The sequence below is a fragment of the Schistocerca cancellata genome, chromosome 8 (assembly GCF_023864275.1).
Source record: "Schistocerca cancellata isolate TAMUIC-IGC-003103 chromosome 8, iqSchCanc2.1, whole genome shotgun sequence".
Lineage (NCBI taxonomy): Eukaryota > Metazoa > Arthropoda > Insecta > Orthoptera > Acrididae > Schistocerca > Schistocerca cancellata.
Genome location: NC_064633.1, coordinates 615719245 through 615739844, shown reverse-complemented (window position 1 = coordinate 615739844; position 20600 = coordinate 615719245). Strand labels below are relative to the sequence as shown.

Below are 20600 nucleotides of genomic sequence, written 5' to 3'. Positions count from 1 at the left end.
AGAGTGCAGTCAGACTGATTAAGTCAAGAAATGCCGTCAAGGCGTGTAAGTTACCATTGTATGTGTGGTGTACTTTTTTGACTTGTCTCCAATGAATTATTTTGAGGCCCTTTCATCATGCATCGATTTTTGGCTTATATCACAAGATAAGAGGGACTGTGCTTTCAGCAGCTTTCGGCGATGATGTGTGTTACCGTCAGTGCCCCGAGATGAGTCAGCCCGAGGGTGCTAGGACGACAGAAATGCCCCCTGTCATTGATCCGTGTACAATGGCTATCGGCTCCTGGCTGTGAGGCAACCATTCGTACACAGCAGAACTGCCACGCCTTAAGAAACGGCAGTGGACGGGCGTGTATCCGCTTTATCACGTCGCTCGTCACGTACATGACGAGTATATGACGTGTACGATAGATCGTCTGGGCACGTATCCTCCGCTGGTGTAGCGAGCGGATGGAACTGTTCACTGTAATTTCACAATTGTCGGCTTTCGCAACAAGAGTGCCAGTATTTGTGAAACTACAACATGGTTAGAATGGATTGTGGCGTTGAAGGAATAATGTTCATATGATATTACATGCTAATTTTTTTTCTTCGTCTTCGCATTTGTAACAGGTTCTGAAAGTCTTATTAATGTGCTAGAAGTACGGTCCGCAACAGTCGATGTTATTTACATATAAGAAAGTGCTGTCTCTCACAAATGAGTTTCTTCCATTCTAATGGTTCTAATGGCTCTGAGCACTGGGGGATCTAACATCTGAGGTCATCGGTCCCCTAGAACTTTGAATTACTTGAACCTAACTAACCTAAGGACGACACACACACATCCGTGCCCGAGGCAGGATTCGAACCTGCGACCGTAGCGGTCACGCGGTTCCAGACTGAAGGGCCTAAAACCGCTCGGACACTCCGGCCGGCTTCCATTGTACAACTTTAGCGTGATTGAGAAACGAAAGATGAAATTGCTGCGAGTGAAACGACCAGCAATGACGTTTTTATTCTAGCTTGTAGCAAATATCTGGTCGTTTTTGCTAATACGTAGCGATTTCAGAGGGTGTGATTAGGCAGGAACCTAAGAGCACAACTTGAATTGCTACGAGTGAAATGTGCAGCAATTAAACTTTTATTCTTGCTTGTTATTTTAAGTATGGTGAGGGTTGTTAGCTACTTTAGAGTTCATTAAAGATAGCATAAAGCCGGCTGGAGTGTGGGCGTGGGAGGGAGACAGCACACCGGCCAGCGCAGAACGCCCCACAGAGCAACCGGCACAGGTGCACGCCACCGGCAAGCGTACACAGAGCCAGGTCGCCGGCCTTTCACCGCCGCCGCCGCCTAATGCGACGCGGCAGGTAAACAGCGGCGGGCACACGAGTGCACCTCTGCCGGACACACGCTTTTTGTGCCGTTCTCCCCCGTCTGCGACAAAGTGCTTCTCAGCCGGGTCCGGCGGGTAAACAGGCGACTGGCGTCGGCACGCGAAGCACGGCCTCTGGGATAGCGGGCCGCGCTACCGCAGCTGTCTTAAACCTGTCACACTTTAATCTCTTCTGGGCAAAGCAAAACTTATTATTTATGTGGTAATGCTCTTAGTAGTTTTTTAATCATTTTAGATGAGAGGTCTATAAAAAAACATGTACCAGTTTCCGAAACATACATCGTACACTTGGCTTCATTTTATGGACTAATTACGAAATATTATGTATTATAATAAACAGTAAAATGATCACTCGATAATTACGGTGCAAAATAGCAATATTCAATTATACAGCAGAATACAGCGAACCAATCACATCCGTGTATTCTGGTGGTTACGGGATGCTGCGCACTGTTGCTCGGACTTGCTGATATTTTCGTAGTGATGCCCAACAGTTGGCAGTACTTCTCGCGCATGTTGAAAAGGCTGAACATTCACAAGTGTCTACCTCACGTTTGCATAGGGGAAAAGTACTTCTGTTGCAGCTAAGACGCAGCAGTAAAAGTCAGTGTACACAATTGTACCGAGAGGGTGTCATTGCTACACGTAGCCAGTAAAGCAGACGAGTGAGAATGCAGGACTACGCAAATAAAGTCATCAACCAACTTGACTAAATAAAAAACTGACTTAGCAAAGAACTTTACCCAGGACTTTAAAAAGTTTTCATACAAAGTAAAAATATTGTACGTGAATATCACTCCCACCCCTCGCGTTACAGCATCATTTAAATCGACTAGTAGCGACATTTGCGTTCACGATATGTATTTGTTGAGAAATAGACTGACATGTACCATGACCACTTTAAATAAAAAGGTACTATTCGTATATTAGTAGACGTCTACAAAGTAATAAAAGCGTTAATGATTTCACAATAAATGTTAAAATATTGCAAGCTTAAAAGCAAAGGGATTTCCCTCCGCCCCCCCCTCTCTCTCTCCCCCTCTCCCTCTCCCTCTCCCTCTCCCTCTCTGTTTTCCCGAAGTACTTCACAGCTACAGGACATCCCTACTTCGTGCCATTGCCCCTCTCCCACGACGTCCACTAAGGGGTTGCGTCTTTCTAACGGACGTAATCAGGAATTGCAAAATATCGAACTAAGCAAAGATAACGATTTCAAAGTCATATTATTACACATTTTGACTTACGGATCGCAATGTTGAACAAGGACAAAGAATTGCGCAGATTACCAGCGATCAGAGAAGCGTTTCTTACGAGGGATCCTGGGTAGAACGAGAAGGGACAGGATAGAGAATCGAGCAATACGAAATACCCTTTAGATCAATTCCCTAAAAGAAACTACGGAGAGAAAAGGCCTGAAATAGTTTGATCACTTTAAAAGAACGAGATAAGAAGCTCTTCTAGGGAAAGCCCTGGAACTGACGGAATCTGGAAGAAGACCAACTGGAAGACCACGAACAAGATGGAGGAACCAGGTGAATCATGATGCGAACCGAAGAAAACTACAGTGGGACGAAATACTGAACGGTAAACTTGTGGGAGAAAAGATAACATCGGAGCAGGCACTACACAACCATACAAGCAGAAACCATTCCAAAAAGGAAAAGACTGTGTCCAAAGAATGCTTTGGCCAATGACATCGTAATGGTTATTACGTATTAATAGCTGTCATAGACTCTTTAAATGAAATGCGTATGTGGTTTCAAAAATAAAAGATATCTTGAAGGTTCGTATCAGACAGTAAATTTTTCTGTAATCTCAGGTTTATGACAGATGCAACTGTGTTGCCACGTTTACGAGGGGGAAGAAATAAAACACGAGTGTTAAAAACAAGTATCAGACCTGCTGCTAGTCTCATGTAATAATCTGGACTGGTAAAGCGTAATACATTCGATGTCATCAATAGTGACTGGATGCTGGAATTCCTTCCTGGGCAAGAGTATACGTAGTTTCTACTATATATCGAGCAGAAAACGAGGACGCTGTTTCCACGACGCACTACCTCGACAGGAAAGGCCGAGAGCGGCCGCATTTCTAAGGCACGACTCGACGCGACTTACAAGTGTGCTATGCCACCGTTTTCTGGGCATGTACAGTGTTCTCACGTCGTGGCAACTTTCAACTTCCTGGATCAACTCAGCGCAGCTGTTGTTAATCGTTAACCTGTAAACTGCACTACAAGTGCGCAACCGCACCTCCTCCCACCCCCGCGAATGCACAGTTCATAAATACTCACATACGTCTCGGTGTCTGGAAGATTCCTTACGGGAAAGAAGAATTAACGTTTTAATATTATGAAAACAAGTCCGTGGGGTGTGATCGAGTCACGAACAAGAGTAACACTGAATATTTGGCCACAGGTCAAGCAGAATACTGGTACATACTACACACAAAATACACGCCTTGCACCAACGTTCTACATCTACACGGTTACTCTGCAATTAACACTTAAGTGCCTGGCAGAGAGTTCACCGAACCATCTTCATACCACTACTCTACCATTCCACTCTCGAATGGCGCGTGGGAAAAAGGAACACCTAAATCTTTCCGTTCGAGCTCTGATTTCTCTAATTTTATTATGATGATCATTTCTCCCAGTGTAGGTGGCTGCCAACAAAATATTTTCGCATTCGGAAGAGAAAGTTGGCGACTGAAATTTCGAAAATAGATCTCGCCGCAAAGAAAACCGCCTTTGTTTCAGTGACTGCCACCCCAACTCGCGTATCATATCACAGACATTCTCACCCCTATTGCGCGATAACACGAAACGGGCTGCCCTTCTTTGCACTTTTTCGATGTCCTCCGGTCAACCCTAGCTGGTAGAGATCCCACACCGCGCAGCAGTATTCCAGCAGAGGACGGACAAGTGTAATATACGCTGTCTCTCTAGTGGGTTTGTCGCATCTTCTTAAAGTGTTCTGACAACAAAGCACTGTATTTGTTTCGCCTTCCCCACAATATTATCTATGTGGTCTTTCCCATTTAAGTTGCTCATAATTGTAATTCCTAGGTATTTAGTCGAGTTGACAGCCGTTAGATTTGTGCGATTTATCGTATACCCAAAATTTATCGGATTTCTTTAGTGGATGACCTCGCACTTTTCTTTGTTTACTGCCAATTGCCACTTTTGCACCATACAGAAATTCTCTCTAAATCACTTTGTAATTGGAATTGATCGTCTGATGATTTTACTAGACGGTAAATTACAGCACCATCTGTAAACAGTCTAAGGGGGCTACTCAGATTATCACCTAGATCATCTGTGTAAATCAGGAACAACAGAGGGCCTATGACACTACCTTGCGGAACGCCAGATATCACTTCTGTTCTACTCGATGGTTTACCGTCTATCACTACGAACTGTGACCTCCCTGAGAGGAAATCACGAATCCAGTCACACAACTGAGACGACACTCCATGTGCACGCAATTTGATTAATAGTCGCTGGTGAGGAACGGTATCAAAGCCTTCTGGATATCTAGGAATATGAAATCGATCTGAGATCCCTTGTCGACAGCACTCCTTACTTCTTGGAACGGTAATACAGATGATTAGTACCAGAGAAAAGGAAAGTAGCACATAAATAAAAATTTCAGACGTACAAAGCTTGTTGACAGTCAAATGAAGGTCGATGAGTTACACAAATATCCCGGTAGTAAAAAAAAAGGAAAGGTAATGGGAACAAGAATGCAAAACTTCAAAAAATGTTATCAGTGGCAGCGAATCATTAAAGAATAATATCCAGGAGAAAGAATTAACAGGACTTAGTGAAAGACTCATCATCTTTACTCGACGACAGTGATTTAAGCAAGTACGAGAATAATAACGTTAATGGCCGCGAACGCAGTACCGTCCAGATGCGGGACTAGTGGTATGGGAAGCAGTGAAGCAGCTATTCTTTCCTTGGGTACTTCTTGTGTTTTTCTTTATACCTATAAGTTTTTTCTTTAATTTAGGTATTATTGTCTGAATTGATTGTGCCGCACGAAAATAAAAAAGATCTATATAATCGATCATGTCTTACGCAGCTGAGGACACGTTATGACAAAATCTGTATTTGGTAATTAAGGAGATATTTTAGGAAACAAAACTCTCACCTCCGATACGGCACCGTAATTCTAAGTGGGTTACTGAGGAAAGAAGAATACTAATGTGCACAATGAAGCAGTATGGACTCCCGAGCTTTGGTAGTAATGTCTCGTTTAACTTCCTTAAACCCAAATCAAGTTTCCGTGTAAGTAACAGACACAGCTCGTCTCAAACGTTCCTTGTAAAAAAAAAAAAAAAAAAAAAAAAAAAAAAATATATATATATATATATATATATATATATATATATATATATATAGTTACAGCTTTTTGATTTTTTCCCATTATAATTTCAAAGCCAATGTGCTTTAATAGCGTTAATAAACGCAGAACGTAAAAAAGTGCAAAGCACATTTCCACGTGACGTGAGTTAGTATCACTTTTTTAAAAAGTGCTGCATAATATAATGTCGGTAATTAGCAATAAATCTGCAGCGAAATGTAAATCAGTTACACGCGATAAAGGGCATTTTGTGTAACATTATACAAACAAAACTGATTTTCTAATTTGCAACAAAAAGAATAATTGGTTTAAAGTGAAAATGTATTGTAAATCATAATCCCGGCAGAGCTGTATACAATCTACGATTTAAACCTATTAATTTGAGAGTAATTTTAATTGTGTCACGCAGAGGCACTGCGAATGCAGCTAATGTATAGCGAAACAAAATCAATCAGTGTGTCGGGGTGGGAGGAAATTTAACTGCGTTGCGCTGGCTGCAGCTGCTCTGGACGCGGGATGTTTCACTCGGCACAGCGTGCGCGGTACTCACCTCTTGTGACAGGAAGGGCAGGATTTGCGCGATGATGGCGTTCAGTCTCTTGGAAATCTCCGTCTGGAACAAAAAGCAAAAGAAATCGTGGTGGAGAAGCGCTTCCAGTCCAAATCTAAGCGCGCAACGCAAGGTTCAACCCAACCCCACACTTCAAAATTGGATGCAGGCACTACCAGGAAACAAGGCGCAGCGATGTGTCTCAGCATTAAAGTTTTCTTTTATCGTCTAATAGTACCAGGATGAACCTTTCTTTTTGAAAAAAAAGAAGGTGCAGTGATTTCTATTCTCCCCCTACCAAACATTTAATAGCCGTACTATAACACGCACCGAACACCAGGCATTGTTTACACGAATTTTTTCCCAAATAAAAATTGAAAAGCACTAAATTGTGGAGGTTCTATTGCACGGGTAATCAACATTTTTTACCTATCGTTCACTTTTGTATCTCCGTTCGCAGTAGTTAAATTTTCTAACCGTCCTCCGGTTACACAGTAAAGACCTATAAAATAGGGACGTACCTTTACTTAAAAAAATTTATAATGTAGAGTTACAGCAAGTTAAAGCATACAACAACACCGTAATTACTTACCAAACACTTTGTGTCAAAATTTTATGAAAACCTGATGAAAATGTTTCTATAATCCTTACCGCCTGCCGTCCAACATAAAAGCTGGAACAAGCGCTACTGGCCAGTAACGACCAGATTGGCCATCAATGTTCTACGGTATAAAGGCTAATGATAGCCTTGTAAGCTGAAAACGAAGTAAATCATACCACAGAACATAAACAGTTTACTGCTTTTCATTTATAATTTGTGAAGTGGTTTATCTAGGCTCGTGCATTTAGTTTCAGGCTCTATAAACAGCGAAGTCACATCAGCCCATCTTTGTATTGTAGTGGGACGATAATTTTTAATGCAGACTAAATATGTGTGAAACCAATCTTTATAACGTTACAACGCAGTCATCGATATATCGTGGTTACTACTGACAGAGTAAACGTTCGTATTTAAATGTGTGATCAAAAAGTTTAGGAGGCATGAGTTCGTAGTACATCTTGTAATTTATAATACGAAATAATTACCCCGAAACGCAAAGTCACCGCGCACATAAATTACGAAAAACCTTCGACGCCGTTCACCATTTTGAAAATCTTGTTACTCAAATTTTTCACACTGAAGTGAAATTTCTTACTCCTAAAAAACACTCATTCTGAAAACAATCTCGATGTCACAGATGTTTGTTTGCAATATCCTTTCCTCCAGGAGTGCTAGTCCAGCAACTTCTGTGAAGTTGATGATGAGGTTCTGACAGAAGTAAAGGTCTGAAGGCTGGATCGAGTCTTTCTTATGTAGAGCAATTGCGTGCGGACAGGCGAAGGTTCCGGGTTTAACTACCGGCATGGCACTGTGTTTCCATCTCACAGCAGGTTTCGATCTTTTTACTGTCAGCTTTTAGTGAAGAAGGCAGAACTAAGTTTTCTTGCAGGTCAAACGATTGTTTTCCCCTTATCAGCATAGTGATGACCCCACCCAAGTAATCTATTATTTCTTGTTATACACATGTGTTCCGACATTAGGTGTGGACTGCTCGCTCTCGTAAGACGATTCGGATGGGGACCTTCACCGGCTAAAAATTGCACTCTAACGCTTAAAAGCGCTCTCTCAACCACAGTATACTGTCTCATGCACGATCCACAACTTCACCCTGAATCAGTGGTGAACCTGGAGGAGGGAGACAGGAGCCGCTACGCCTTCCCCCACCCAAGGACTTTAAGACAGAAGAAAAAGATTCTTTGAAACATAGCTTTCAGGCTTAAGAGCGTCGAAAATTTTCTCGTTATTGTAGTTGGTACTATGAAACCCGGCAATGCTTCGCTATTATCAAGTGTGTGTGGAAATTGGATATACTTCCTTATTTCTTTCCCCTCCTCTCTGTGCACACCCTCCTCCGCCCCCCACTCTCTCTCTCTCTCTCTCTCTCTCTCTCTCTCTCTCTCTCTCTTTTCCTCCCCCCCCCTCTCCACTACTCCTGCCTCCTGCCACCGTCTCTCTTCTCCTCCGACCTTGAGCCTCGTTATTGTTACGGAAAATTCGTATTCTGCAGTACTGTTCTAATCATAACGCGATGAGCCATATACAAAACTTTTCTATCCAACTGAGAGGAAGAAAAAGAAATCACATATTGTTCTGTATACTTTTTTAAAATGCATATAATGAGAACCAATAAGCATGGAAGAAAGGCTTTGTCTGACTCTGAGAAAAGAAACAAAACCGCACACTTCCACAAAAGAGTACAGCACAGGATTTTCTTTACCCGAGTCTGTTTTCACACAAGACCTGCACATTTGTTGTATAAAAAATATGTAGCCCATGTCAGTCTGAATGTCTGTTACGGTATAGTGTAAAAATATTATCCGAGAATTTTGGTGATTCCTCTTGAGATAGATATTTATGTACCTTGTAGCTTATGTCCATCCACAGTTTTATTAGTGTGTTGTGTAAAAAATTTGAGGTAAATTAGTAAATACCTTTTGAAACAATATCATATATACACTCATACACCATGTATGTGTCTAAAAATGTGTCGCCCATGACCTTCAGCACGTTTATTAGAATATCGTGAAAAATCTGAAGTAGATCGACCAAGAACTTTTCGAGACTTTTGGCAACAACGTTAAGCTAATATCTATCTCTATTTGGTAGAATAGATGAAAAACACGTAGATTTACTGTAGACGATTTGGAGACAGCACAGCGATACAAAATTAGTATGAGCCCAATGCTACCCTCCCCGACCGGAATCATGGATTCGACTCCCCCCGAAATATTTATTATTTCTCATTAGACACGCTGTGAAAGGGGACTGCTCTGCTATGCTGCTAGAGGTATACTGTGACGAAGGAAGGAAGGAAGCAAGCAAGCAAGCAAGAACATAATTAAACGTCGCGTCAACTTCAAAGTCACTAGGGATGGATCTCAGATACAAAAAGAGGAAGATTTTCTGTTTTTTTTTTTTTTCAACGGAAACATCCCAGAACTCAACGGAAGTCAACGAAAAACGTGCAAATATTGAGAAGTGTGGATCGGTGCTCCTTCGCCGGCTGGTGTGGCTGAGCGGTTCTAGGCGCTTCAGTCCGGAACCGCGCGACTCCTATGGTCGCAGGTTCGAATCCTGCCTTGGGCATGGATGTGTGTGATGTCCTTGGCTTAGTTAGGTCTAAGTAGTTCTAAAGTTCTAGAGGACTGATGACCATAGATGTTAAGTCCCATAGTGCTCAGAGCCGTTTAAACCATTTTTTGGTGCTTCTTCCCAAATTTGAACACAACTCCGAATATCGCAGTACAACTTCGCTGGGTGTCTAGTTATTCGTGATGTGCGATTTGTCGGGTACAAGATACGAATAGGAGACGTGAATCAGAAAAAGGCAGGATACACAGTAACATGGCAGAATGTGTGTGTGTGTGTGTGTGTGTGTGTGTGTGTGTGAGTGAGTGAGAGAGAGAGAGTGAGAGAGTGAGAGGGAGAGAGAGATTTAATCATGTGTGGCTACCAAGCGGCTCTGCCCTAACCTGAATCCGTTAGCAGCGGGACAGCTAAAGCCACAGTGTGGCACTTAGCTACATGTCGGCTGAAATAGTGTGTTCATTACCGAAACCTCGAGACGAGTGCGGCGCGGAATCGACTGGTCGCAGCACGTTGTCCGCTCGGCCCCAGAGCCGGCAACGGAGCGAGGGTGGCGGGGAAAACCTGGGAAGCCAGCCCTGTCCACTTGTTATTCACAGAGGGGCGAGGAGGAACAAAAACAGACGGGGCCCGGGGTTGCGTGCCGGCCGCGACCTCGGGTATCGACCGCGAAGCGACGCCGCGCAGCGCTAATTTATATATTCAGCGCATTTAGAGGCTCGGCGGCGGCCGGATTAAAGTTTGAACGGCCACCTACAAAGCGTAACACCGCGCCGTGCCGGCTGCATATTTAAAACGCCATTCCGCTTCACACGGCGCCCGCCGCCTGCTCTCGCATCGCGACGAGCAAAAACCCGGAGCGGTTCCTGGGAGCGGACACGTGACAGCGAGCGAGACACACAGACTGGACGCCGAGTGGAACCCGGCCGCCACGGGAGAGCGTACGTCTTCGTACCCATTTCGCTGTGCAAAGGGGGAAAAGCGGAAACATTCCAGATTTATCGTGGCTTGCCTTCACACGCAATAAGGTGATACCGGAGTGTCGCTAGTCTGCCGAGGATAAGAATATCAGAAACGATCACAGATACCACTTGCTAACATCTTCAGTGGAAAGACTAGTCGAACTCAGTTCTCCTAATTAGTCTATCCTGTCCTAGTCTCTTCAGCTCTGCGTAAAAACTGCAACCTACCATCCACTTGAACCAACTCGTTGTCTTCAAACCCTACCGCCCCTTCCCAAGCTGGCGATTCCTCGCTGCTTCTTCAGTACCCGCCCTTCTTTAAGTCCGGTCTTGGCGTAAAATTCCTTCTTACCCAGTTCGATTCAGAACCTTTTGTTTGTTTATCTGAACTACCCACCTTATTTTCCCCACTTCAAAACCTATTTTCTTCTACTCTGCACTATTTATCGTTCAGGTTTCTGCGCAATATAAAGCTATACTCCGGACAAATACTTCCAGAAGACTTCGTAACGCTTACATTTTTAAACATTTCTCTCTTTCTAAAATCCTGTCACACTACTGCCAGTGAGCGTTTTCTATTGTCTCGATCTGTACCATCGTCAATTATTTTGTTCCACAAACAGCAAAACTCTTCTACTGGATTCGGTGCATATTTCCTTATATAACTGCCTCACTGTCATCTGATTCACTTGTATAACTCTTAATCACCCATGTGTTACTTTTAGTTATGTTCTTTCGAGGCACTATTCCATAAACTGACCTTCCGACACTTTTGTAGTCCATTGTAGAACTTTCCCTTTTTTCAGTTTAATTACTTCCCCAAATATATCGTGCTTTCCTTTCCTTCTTGTTCACTGTAAAAACTGAATAATGTAACAGAAGAGAAGTTTAGCGCTTACAATAACCAATTTTCGATTTTCGGTAGGTCCGGCAAGATACAGCGAGGGTGACGCACACAGACGTGACTCGTGCGCCAGAGTATTACATTATTTACGCAGGGGCCACTCAAGTCTAACAATTCTCGCGGCTATAATCGGGGACCTCCAGGAGTTCTGGATCCGTGTTGTCTTCGCTGACTGTCTTATTATGAGCCTGGAAGCAGTCTACTTACCTAACCTCATTAAATACGCCTGGTCTGGGTCGATATCATGAAGTACGTTTCTGATTACAGTATGTGGCGTAGGAAGTTGCACGGTTGCCTGTCAGTACCCACTCACGCTGTTACTGAGATCGAAGTGTTCAGTACCTCGCTTGTACGTTGCAGGTAACATGACAGAGCGACTTCTACTGCTGGGTCTGATTTTATAGTTTCAAATTTGGAGAAGCTAATACCCGTCTAAGGAGCTGATGTAACTAGAGGGCGACAAATTATGAGAGGAACACGAATGATGCACGTTTCCATGTAGCGTTTGAGTAACTGGTTCCAGATTCTCCAGTATCTTGCAGTTGCTGTAAGTTGGTAGACAACACGAAGAATGTATAATTCGTATTTTTTCTTTCTTTTCAGATCTACTTGGATTCGTAGTATTTCTTACAGGCTGAGTACGAGCTCTTATTACAGTGAGTCTGAAAACTGTGCAAAGAGCTTAATATCAGATCGTTGAAAAATTTGCAGCCGTTTGCTACACTCATTGTCGCCTTCCCTGTCACCACAAATACTACCAAGCTTAGAATACTGCTTCTTCGGGTGAATAAGAACACGGTAAGAAAGTAATTAGGAATTGGCTGATTTGGGTGCAGGGGAAGGAAGTCGGCCGTGCCTTTTTAAAGAAACCATCCCAGCATTTGCCTGAAGGAATTTAGGGAAGTCACCGAAACCTAAATCAGGATGGCCGGACGTGGGTTTGAACCGTAGTCCTCACGAATGCGAGTCCAGTGCGGTAACCTGCGTGGGAAACGGAAGACTAGATGGTACAGGCACTTTGCAGATACATACGAATGGCATATTATGGCAGGGTGACAACTGACAAAAGTATAGGCATCGTGTTAGACAGTAGCGTAGGCTGTTTAAAGGAGTATGAGGAATCTTGTATTGGCGACCGAGTTATGTTTTATTGTGTTGTGCGACTTTATTCTATCTGTTAACACGTTACTAAAAAAGAGGGGTGGGGGTGTTACACTCCGAACGAGGAATTTATTTGGCTGGGACGAGCGTTGTCACGAAATGCCACAGTCTAAAGCACCAAACAAATATTGCTTCCTCGGGTACATCGATTGAAATGTGATGTGCGAGTCTCGGCAGCAGGCGCCTAGCGCAGGGTTTCCCAAACTGTGTTTCGCACGACGCTCGTGCTCCAGAGGAACTGAGTACGTGCTCCATTAAAAGCTATTAATAACACAGCATTTTTATTTTCGATATTTTGAGGATACTAATAGTTTTTAATTTTATCGTAATTTCTGTAAAACTGAAGTAATCGCAGAATGAAATAATGTTTTTCTCCTTTTTCAAATTTTATTAACCTTCAGAATGAGCAAGGTGTTCCATCAAAGGACCAGGCTTCTCAAAGCGTTCCGTCAAAGGAAAAGTTTGTCAAGTCCTGGCGTGGAGTACTATGTCATCCGGCACGGTGTTCCCTGCTAAGTTTGCTAAGATGGTAGCATCCGGCGATAGAGAGAAGGCTAACGTATACATTCGGCACATTAAGATAACTCTCGGTATGACATGAAGCGATGTTAAATTTCCCGAGTTTTTTTAATAGTTTTTTACCGCAGACTCGCCGACACGCACACACACACACACACACACACACACACACACACACACACACACACACACTCGCCTCGCGCTCTGCATATTTAAAAGCCGCGGCGGGCGTCGCCGGGGCGACGGTGGCAGCCAGTGCTAGTGGCCAGCGGCTTCCGGCCCACGCACGCGGCACGCAGCGCGCGTGTCAGTGCGTGCGAGGGGCCGGCGGCCGGGGCCGGGTCGCGGCGACAAATATTGGAGCCGCCGCCAGACTTGGCCAGCAGGTAAATATTTGCGGCGATATGTCGGCCGCAGCGGCGTCCGTGTTTGCCGTCGCCTCAAAGGGCGCTTCGCCACTCGGCACACAGACGCACACACGCACAGAGGCAGAGGCAGGCAGACAGGCAGGCAGGCTGAGGCGACGCGGCTCGCAGGCAAGAAGCGGCGCGTCTCGTTAGCGAGGCGAGCAGAACAGAAGAGAGGGGGGGGGGGGGGTCGCTGCAGCCCCACCTGCTGCTTACTGCCCCGCTCTTCGCCGCCGCACCTTGGTACAGACTCGCCATCCTCCGACGTATTCCCCATTAACCTTCAGTCAACACCACCGGTCCGAACGATCGAGCGCGCGCTAAATTACGCGGCAACCGGGGGAAGGGAACAAACGCGGCATTCCCTCGAGGAAACGAGCACGGATTTCGACGGTGCAGACGCGAATTACAAACCGGCTCGCTTAGAATCCACTTTGGTTTACGACACGAAGTTTACCGCCTGTAATTTGAGCGGTCCGACACTTGCTTTATAGTGTAACATTCCGAGTTCTAAATAATGCAATTCGAGTCACAAATTCGTGTCTTACAGAAAATAAACGAAGACTACATCAAAGACTCAGTTTTTACAGTTTCTAACACAATTCACCAAAACCTGACGTTCTAATTACAAATATGGACATATAATTAATGACACTGAACAGTTCAAATTTCCGAATTCCTTCGATATCTGCAGACACGCCTGCTGCAAACGCTGGAGCGACATACGATAATTGGTCACACAGCTCCTTGTTTTCTGTTTACCTACAACTGCGCCATATGACTCCTAAAACTGGCCGAGAATCCCAACACTGGGGGCGCGTGCCGGGACTGCAAATGGCTAAAATGGTTCAAATGGCTCTGAGCACTATGGGACTCAACTGCTGTGGTCATAAGTCCCCTAGAACTTAGAACTACTTAAACCTAACTAACCTAAGGACATCACACACATCCATGCCCGAGGCAGGATTCGAACCTGCGACCGTAGCGGTCAACCGGCTGACGAAATCGCCATGCACGCATAAGCTTCTAATGTCACCGTTTCCGTACTCACGCCACTCTTTCTCGTACCGTCACGCAAATTGTGATCGCCCTTTGTCCACACCAGTACAAGACCCGCAGACATCCTCTGGCCTTAACTGTGTTGCTTACGAACAAGTGCCACAGAGTGTTCAATGCTGGGTATCATAATGACAACCGTTACCAGCGTTGTTTTCGGAAAAGCTAGTTAGAACTTGGGACGAAAAGCAAGCAGAGCTCCGCGTTCAGGTCCAGACAGCCCAGCCGCGACGGACCGACCGGCCGCCGTGTCATCCTCTGACAATGAGGTCATGCGATCTCAGTATGGAAGGGAGTGGGGGCAGCACACCGCACTCGCGCTCGTTGTTGCGGGATTCAGATTCCCTAGTGGTTTCCCTGAATGTAAGTTTCCTTTTAAATTTGGCTATAAGTCTATCTGTTGGTGTACTAACAATTTTGTTCTTGTGTTACTAGCTTCACAGAGGCGTTAAAAAAAATTTTCACCGATTTACCGAGTATGGCGCTCGCATGACGACTTAGACGTCTTTTTTAGGCGTTTAGAAATTGTAGTTTAAGTATCTTCCAGTAAAGATCTTCACATGTATTTGAAATACGTATTCCAGTATGCTCGTTACCGCATGAGCGGTTAACCACGCCATAAAAAACTGAAAAGAGGGAAAAAGTATGTAAAATGATGATGTGCCTAGACTTTGCAATTCCGTTAACTGTCCCCTTTCCTGGTCTTCCTAATATCTTCTAAACTTCGGTGTCTCAGGTGAAAAAAGTTCATTCCTGTATTGCTTTATACTGAAGATGTGTTTCAACAACACTGGAAGTTCGTGTGACTATCGTAAGTTATTACATGGCTTATCAATAAGTACCAATTGTCATCAGCTATATTTGTATGGTGGCACAGTTCTGTAATGTACAAAGTGACCATGGATAACCTGTTTTTGCTTAATACGGATATCACGTCAGCCTTTCAAACGAAAGAGACAGTAGTGGCAGCTTTTCTTGACGTTAAGGGTGCATATGATCACGTACAAATACCGATACTCTTGGACAAGCTGGCAGGATTCGGAATTCCTTCACGGATGATCTACGGTATCAGTACCCTGATTACTCAAACAGCGATCTGCGTCCGCTTCAAAGGCACCATGATCGGACCTTTGTATGTCTCCTAGGGCTTGCCGCAAGGTGCAATTTAAGTCCTCTCCTGTATACTCTATATACGCACGTCCTAGAACGCATACTTACTCCCCCCACAAAAATCCTACAGTATGCTGATGATATGTGTGTTTATTCTACTGCTGCTTCATATCTTCAGGCCAAAACGGCATTAACCACAACCATCGCACACATCGATGAGTGGCTCTCTATCAATGGGCTGGAGATCTCGGCTGAGAAATCAGCAGTCGTTCCCTTCTCCAAGTCGACGACAGCTCGCACGGAAGATAACATTACCTGTGGCAAGTACACCTTCCAAATTAAATCTCACGTTCGATTTCTGGGGATGATTTTTGACTCTCGGTTAAGCTGGGCGCCCCACATCCGATACACCGTTGCCACGCGTGAAGAAGGTTTAAGCGTAATCAGATCACTCACTCGTGTCTGGTGGGGAGCGCACCAGTGCTTTACTCACCATGTACCGAAGGATAATTCGATCTCGATTAGACTATGGCTGTCAATTGTACCACACTGCGTCAGACTCATCTCTCCAAATTAGATCCTCTTCAATATAGAGCCATTCGTACCTGTCTTGGAGCCATGCGATCGACGCCCACCAACACCCTTTTAAGAGAAGCAGGGGAGATGCCCTTGAGCATTAGGCACCAAATGTTATCGGACAAATTCTACATTCAAGGCATGGCCATTATGGACAGTTCCGTCTATCAAAGTAGAGACTGCATTTATCGACTGTGGATTGCATCCCACAGAAGGAATAAAGTGCCAGCCGTTTGTGCCAGCTTTGACACTTGGTCACCTGTCATACATTCTATACGGCCTTCAGCGCATCTACCTGTTTTTGAATATGATCTTCAAACGCTCTGCTCCCAGGTCCCAGTCCATTATTTAAGTACGACCTGGCTGGACAGTACTAATGTCAACGTTGGCTTCAATCGTCTCGTTCAAGCACAGTGGCCGAGTTTTCTCTGTGTATATACCGATGGCTCCAAAATTCCGCAAGAAGAGTGTACAGGATGCGCTTTTCTCTGCCCTCAGATCCAGATCCGCAAAACCTTCAAACTGCCTACGAGCACCTCTATTTTTACGGCAGAGACAGTGGCAGTTTTGGAAGCACTTAAGTTTGCCTCTAGCACTTCCCCAAGATGTTGATAGTATCTGACTCGCAAAGCGTTCTTAAAAACATTCAGTACAGTCGATGGAACAAAACAACCAACAGTTACATCTTGGATGTGATATCTGAATATATTCGCAGCACACGCACGGGCCGGACGACCCATTTGTTGTGGGTACCTTCCCACTCTGGTATCCTCTATAATGATGAAGTTGATGCATTAGCCCAACAAGCGGCAACCTTAGGCACCGTCCTGGATCTGCACCTTCCTAATACAGACTACTTACGTGAAGTCAAGGATCACGCAAGACGACAATGGCAGGAAATGTGGAACGTTTCTCAACAGACAAAAGGCGGTTATTACGCAGTGCTACAACCTCGGATTCCTTCACAGCCGTGGTTCGTGAGGACACATCTGGACCGATCCACGATTTCTACCATCATAAGACTCCGCTTCAATCGTGCCTCTTTCCCACAACATCTACATCGGATCAACGTTTACAGTTCACCAGCATGTGAGTGTGATCCTGAGTCGGAAGCTGATGTCAACCACGTCTTATTTATGTGCCCCACATTTGACCGTGAACGGATGGTCTTTCTGAAGACATTGCTGAGTATGGGCTACCATCTTCCTCAGTCAGCTTCTTCTCTTTTGTGTACTAAAGACGTTCGTCTGTACAAAGTGATAGTTAACTTCTTCAAGAGTACTGGTTACAATCTGTAGGTTTTAATGGTGTACGTAAATTGTAAATATGTCTTGCTGATGAAGATATTTCAGAATTGGTGTGAATTGTAAGCCAAGACATTTTTAATTATTTTCCAATTCAATTTTTAAAACATTATGTAGAAACTGTAACAGTTAAGCTTTTTATTCTTGTAAATATGCATTCTGTATTTGTTTGTTCAATTATGTGTACATTGTCTTTATGTGTCGCCGATGGCTAAATTGAGTAGACACTAAATAATAAAAAAAAAAACTACTTTTTAAAACCCCTCCCCCCAACCTACCCCCTCCCCCCAGGGAGTCTGTGTACCCCAAAAGTGTCTGCGTTTATGGTTATCCATGTGAAAATGTGCTTGCATAATTCAGGGCCGTCGAAGAACTTGCTTTGCTACTGCGTGGTGTCCTCGCTGTCCCCTAATGCAGTGACGTGACCTCAGCAGTCTTACTTCTTACGGTGTGCTGACACTCTTACGGATGCCCACTTTGCATCACGCCTTCTCTCTGCTTTCTTCGTAGCCGTGCCGCCTTTTATACTAATAAAATGAGAGTGCAGCGCGAGAAATAACAAACAAATGCTGTACACTTACGTGAGCAGTCTCGGAGCCCTGGCGTCTCAAGTGATCAGCCGCTGGCGTTCAGTCTGCCGGCACGGCTCGTATTCCACACTTACCAGACTCCTGACAGGGAGCTTTTCCTCCTCTTTCTGCAGGAGGTCGGTTCGTAGCGAAACACAGCTGCTCACTACGCACATACATACTGCTCTCCAGTTCCGCCTCTTCTGGAGAGGCACCGAATCGCTTTCAATGGAAGGAAAGGAAAATATCGCGCGAGCTGCACAGCGCGGCAGCGTCTGCAGTGCGTTTTAATTCACGCTTATATTAACCGACAAGCGGACAGACACCACCAGCACGCCCCCTATAATTAACGAAGTGAGGAACGAGCGCGGCCGACGCGGCGACGCTTTTCCTCTCGCGAGTCGGAATCAGCGACGCACGCGCGCGCACAAAAACATTCCTCATTTAACGGCGCGTCAGCCTAAGATAGCGACGCCGACGCCTCCAATGAGATTTGAGATCGTCTCCCGCAGGAGGAAATGGAACATGGCGGCAGTGCAGTAGCGAGAAGAGAAGAGGGGGGGGGGGGGGGGGGAGGGCAGAACTGCCTCGCAAGACGAGCTGCGGGCTTGTCAGTCGAAATGAGCGCCGGATTTGTTTTTTTTTTCTTTCTTTCCTTTTCTTTTCTTCTCCCCCTCCCTTCCCCAACCACCCACGGTCCCTTTTCATACAGCTGCGCCTCCACTCTGCGTGTCGTGAAAGGGAAGAGGCCGCGATGTGGCGAGGCGTCCGCTTCGCATACCGCCCCGCGGCGCTCGGCGCGTGGGAACTCATCAGCGGCACGGCACGAGTGCCTTTTCGTTCTCGTCCTCTTTTACTCACACACTCGCCGGCGGCGTGATTATCAGTCCGCCGGCACCGCACGAACCGTCGGCGCGCTGTTTCTAAGGACCACTGCGCCTCTCCGGGAGCCTTTTTCCCCCTCCTCCCCTTTTTCTTTTCTTTTCGTCCGTAGCGCAATAAGCACCGGAGAGGAGCGCGCTATGCGAGGCCGGAGAAAAGCTACAGTGCGGGCGAGCCGCCCCGCCCCGGCTTAGGCGCTTGCACACACACACACACACACACACACACACACACACACACACACAGACGCGCGCGCGCACGCAGGTGTGGGCCGGGGGTTCACGTGAGGCGCAATTTCCGGCGCGGCGCGGCGCGTGCTTCCACAGGCAACGCGCGCTCTTGCTCACTAGCTCGGGCCGGAGCTGCCGACACACCTGCGCGGGGCTTCATTTTCACTGAGGGGCCAAAGGATCTTGCAGGCTTTCCATTTCACACGCCGCGCCAAAGAGGCAGAGTGTGGCAGCGCGCGCGGCGCGGGCTGAAAACCTCGCCGAGGCCGTTGTAACGGGAATTCCCCGACGCCTTTCATTCGTTTAATTACGCCAATCAGACCGCGTGTACGGAAGAATAGGCCGGCCCGAGCGTACTCAACAACGCTACGGCCCCTTCGGGCCAACTCTCGAGTCTCTTAGAGGATATCCAGTTGGTAAGCCGATTCGTGTACAACATGGCGTTGTATATACGAGTCTTATCCTTTCTCACTTTGTTTTCACGTCACGAATGTTTCTCGAGTCAACCCCTCCATCAGAGCAGCAATTCAGATTGAGCTAGGGAAGAAGGATGCGAGGACCCATTTCAATGTCCTGCATGAGGGAACCACCGGAATGGGATCACAATTACTTACAAACTAAAACTGAAACAACTGTTCGCTAATCACCAAACACTGGTACACCTGCCTCATACCGTGTAGCGCCTCCGCGAACGACGTGGCACGGACTCTACTTTTCTGAAGTAGTGCCGGAGGAATTGCCACCATGAATGCTGCAGGGCTGTCCATAAATCTGTAAGAGCAAGGGGGCTGCAGATCTCTTCTGGACAGCACGTTGCAAGGCATCCCAGACGTGCTCAATAATGCCCGTGTCTGGGGAGCTCGGTGGCCAGCGGAAGTGTTTATACACAGAGGAGTGCTCCTGGAGCCACTTCCCAATTCTGGACTTATGGGGTGTCGCATTGTCCTGCTGGAATTGCCCGAGCCAGTAGCAATGTACAATGGACACGAATGGATGCAGGCTATGAGACAGGATGCTCATGTACGTGTCACTTGTCAGAGTGACACACCATTACAGAGCCTCCACCAGCTCGGAAAGTGCCCTGCCGACACGCAGGGTCCACGAGTTCACGAGGTTGTCTCCATACCCGTACACGTCCGTGTGCTCGATACGATTTGAAACGACACCGGTCCGACCAGGCAACAACTTCGCAGTCGTCAACAGGCCAATGTCGGTGTTGACGGGCCCAGGAGAGGTGTAAAACCTTTGTGTTATGCAGTCGTCAAGAGAACACGAGTGGGTCTTCCACAATTTGCGGAAGGATTGCAATTACGTCACGTCGAACGATTGTCTTCAGTCGTCGTCGGTCCCGTTCTTGCGGCGATGTCGGAGATTTGATGTCTTATTGCATTCCTGGTGTTCACGGTACACTCGTGGTCGTAGGGGAAAATCCCCACTTCATCGC

The 20600-nt window shown here is 45.9% G+C and overlaps 1 protein-coding gene across 4 annotated transcripts in view; it reads right to left on the bottom strand.

The window, feature by feature from the left end:
- LOC126095306 (transducin-like enhancer protein 4) overlaps window positions 1-20600 on the bottom strand; it is a 468367-nt gene that overhangs the window by 242247 nt on the left and 205520 nt on the right. For all 4 annotated transcript variants that reach the window (XM_049910100.1, XM_049910101.1, XM_049910102.1 and 1 more), the window contains one exon: window positions 6290-6352. In XM_049910100.1, the coding sequence (XP_049766057.1) occupies window positions 6290-6352 (63 nt within the window). The remainder of the gene's footprint in view (window positions 1-6289; window positions 6353-20600) is intronic.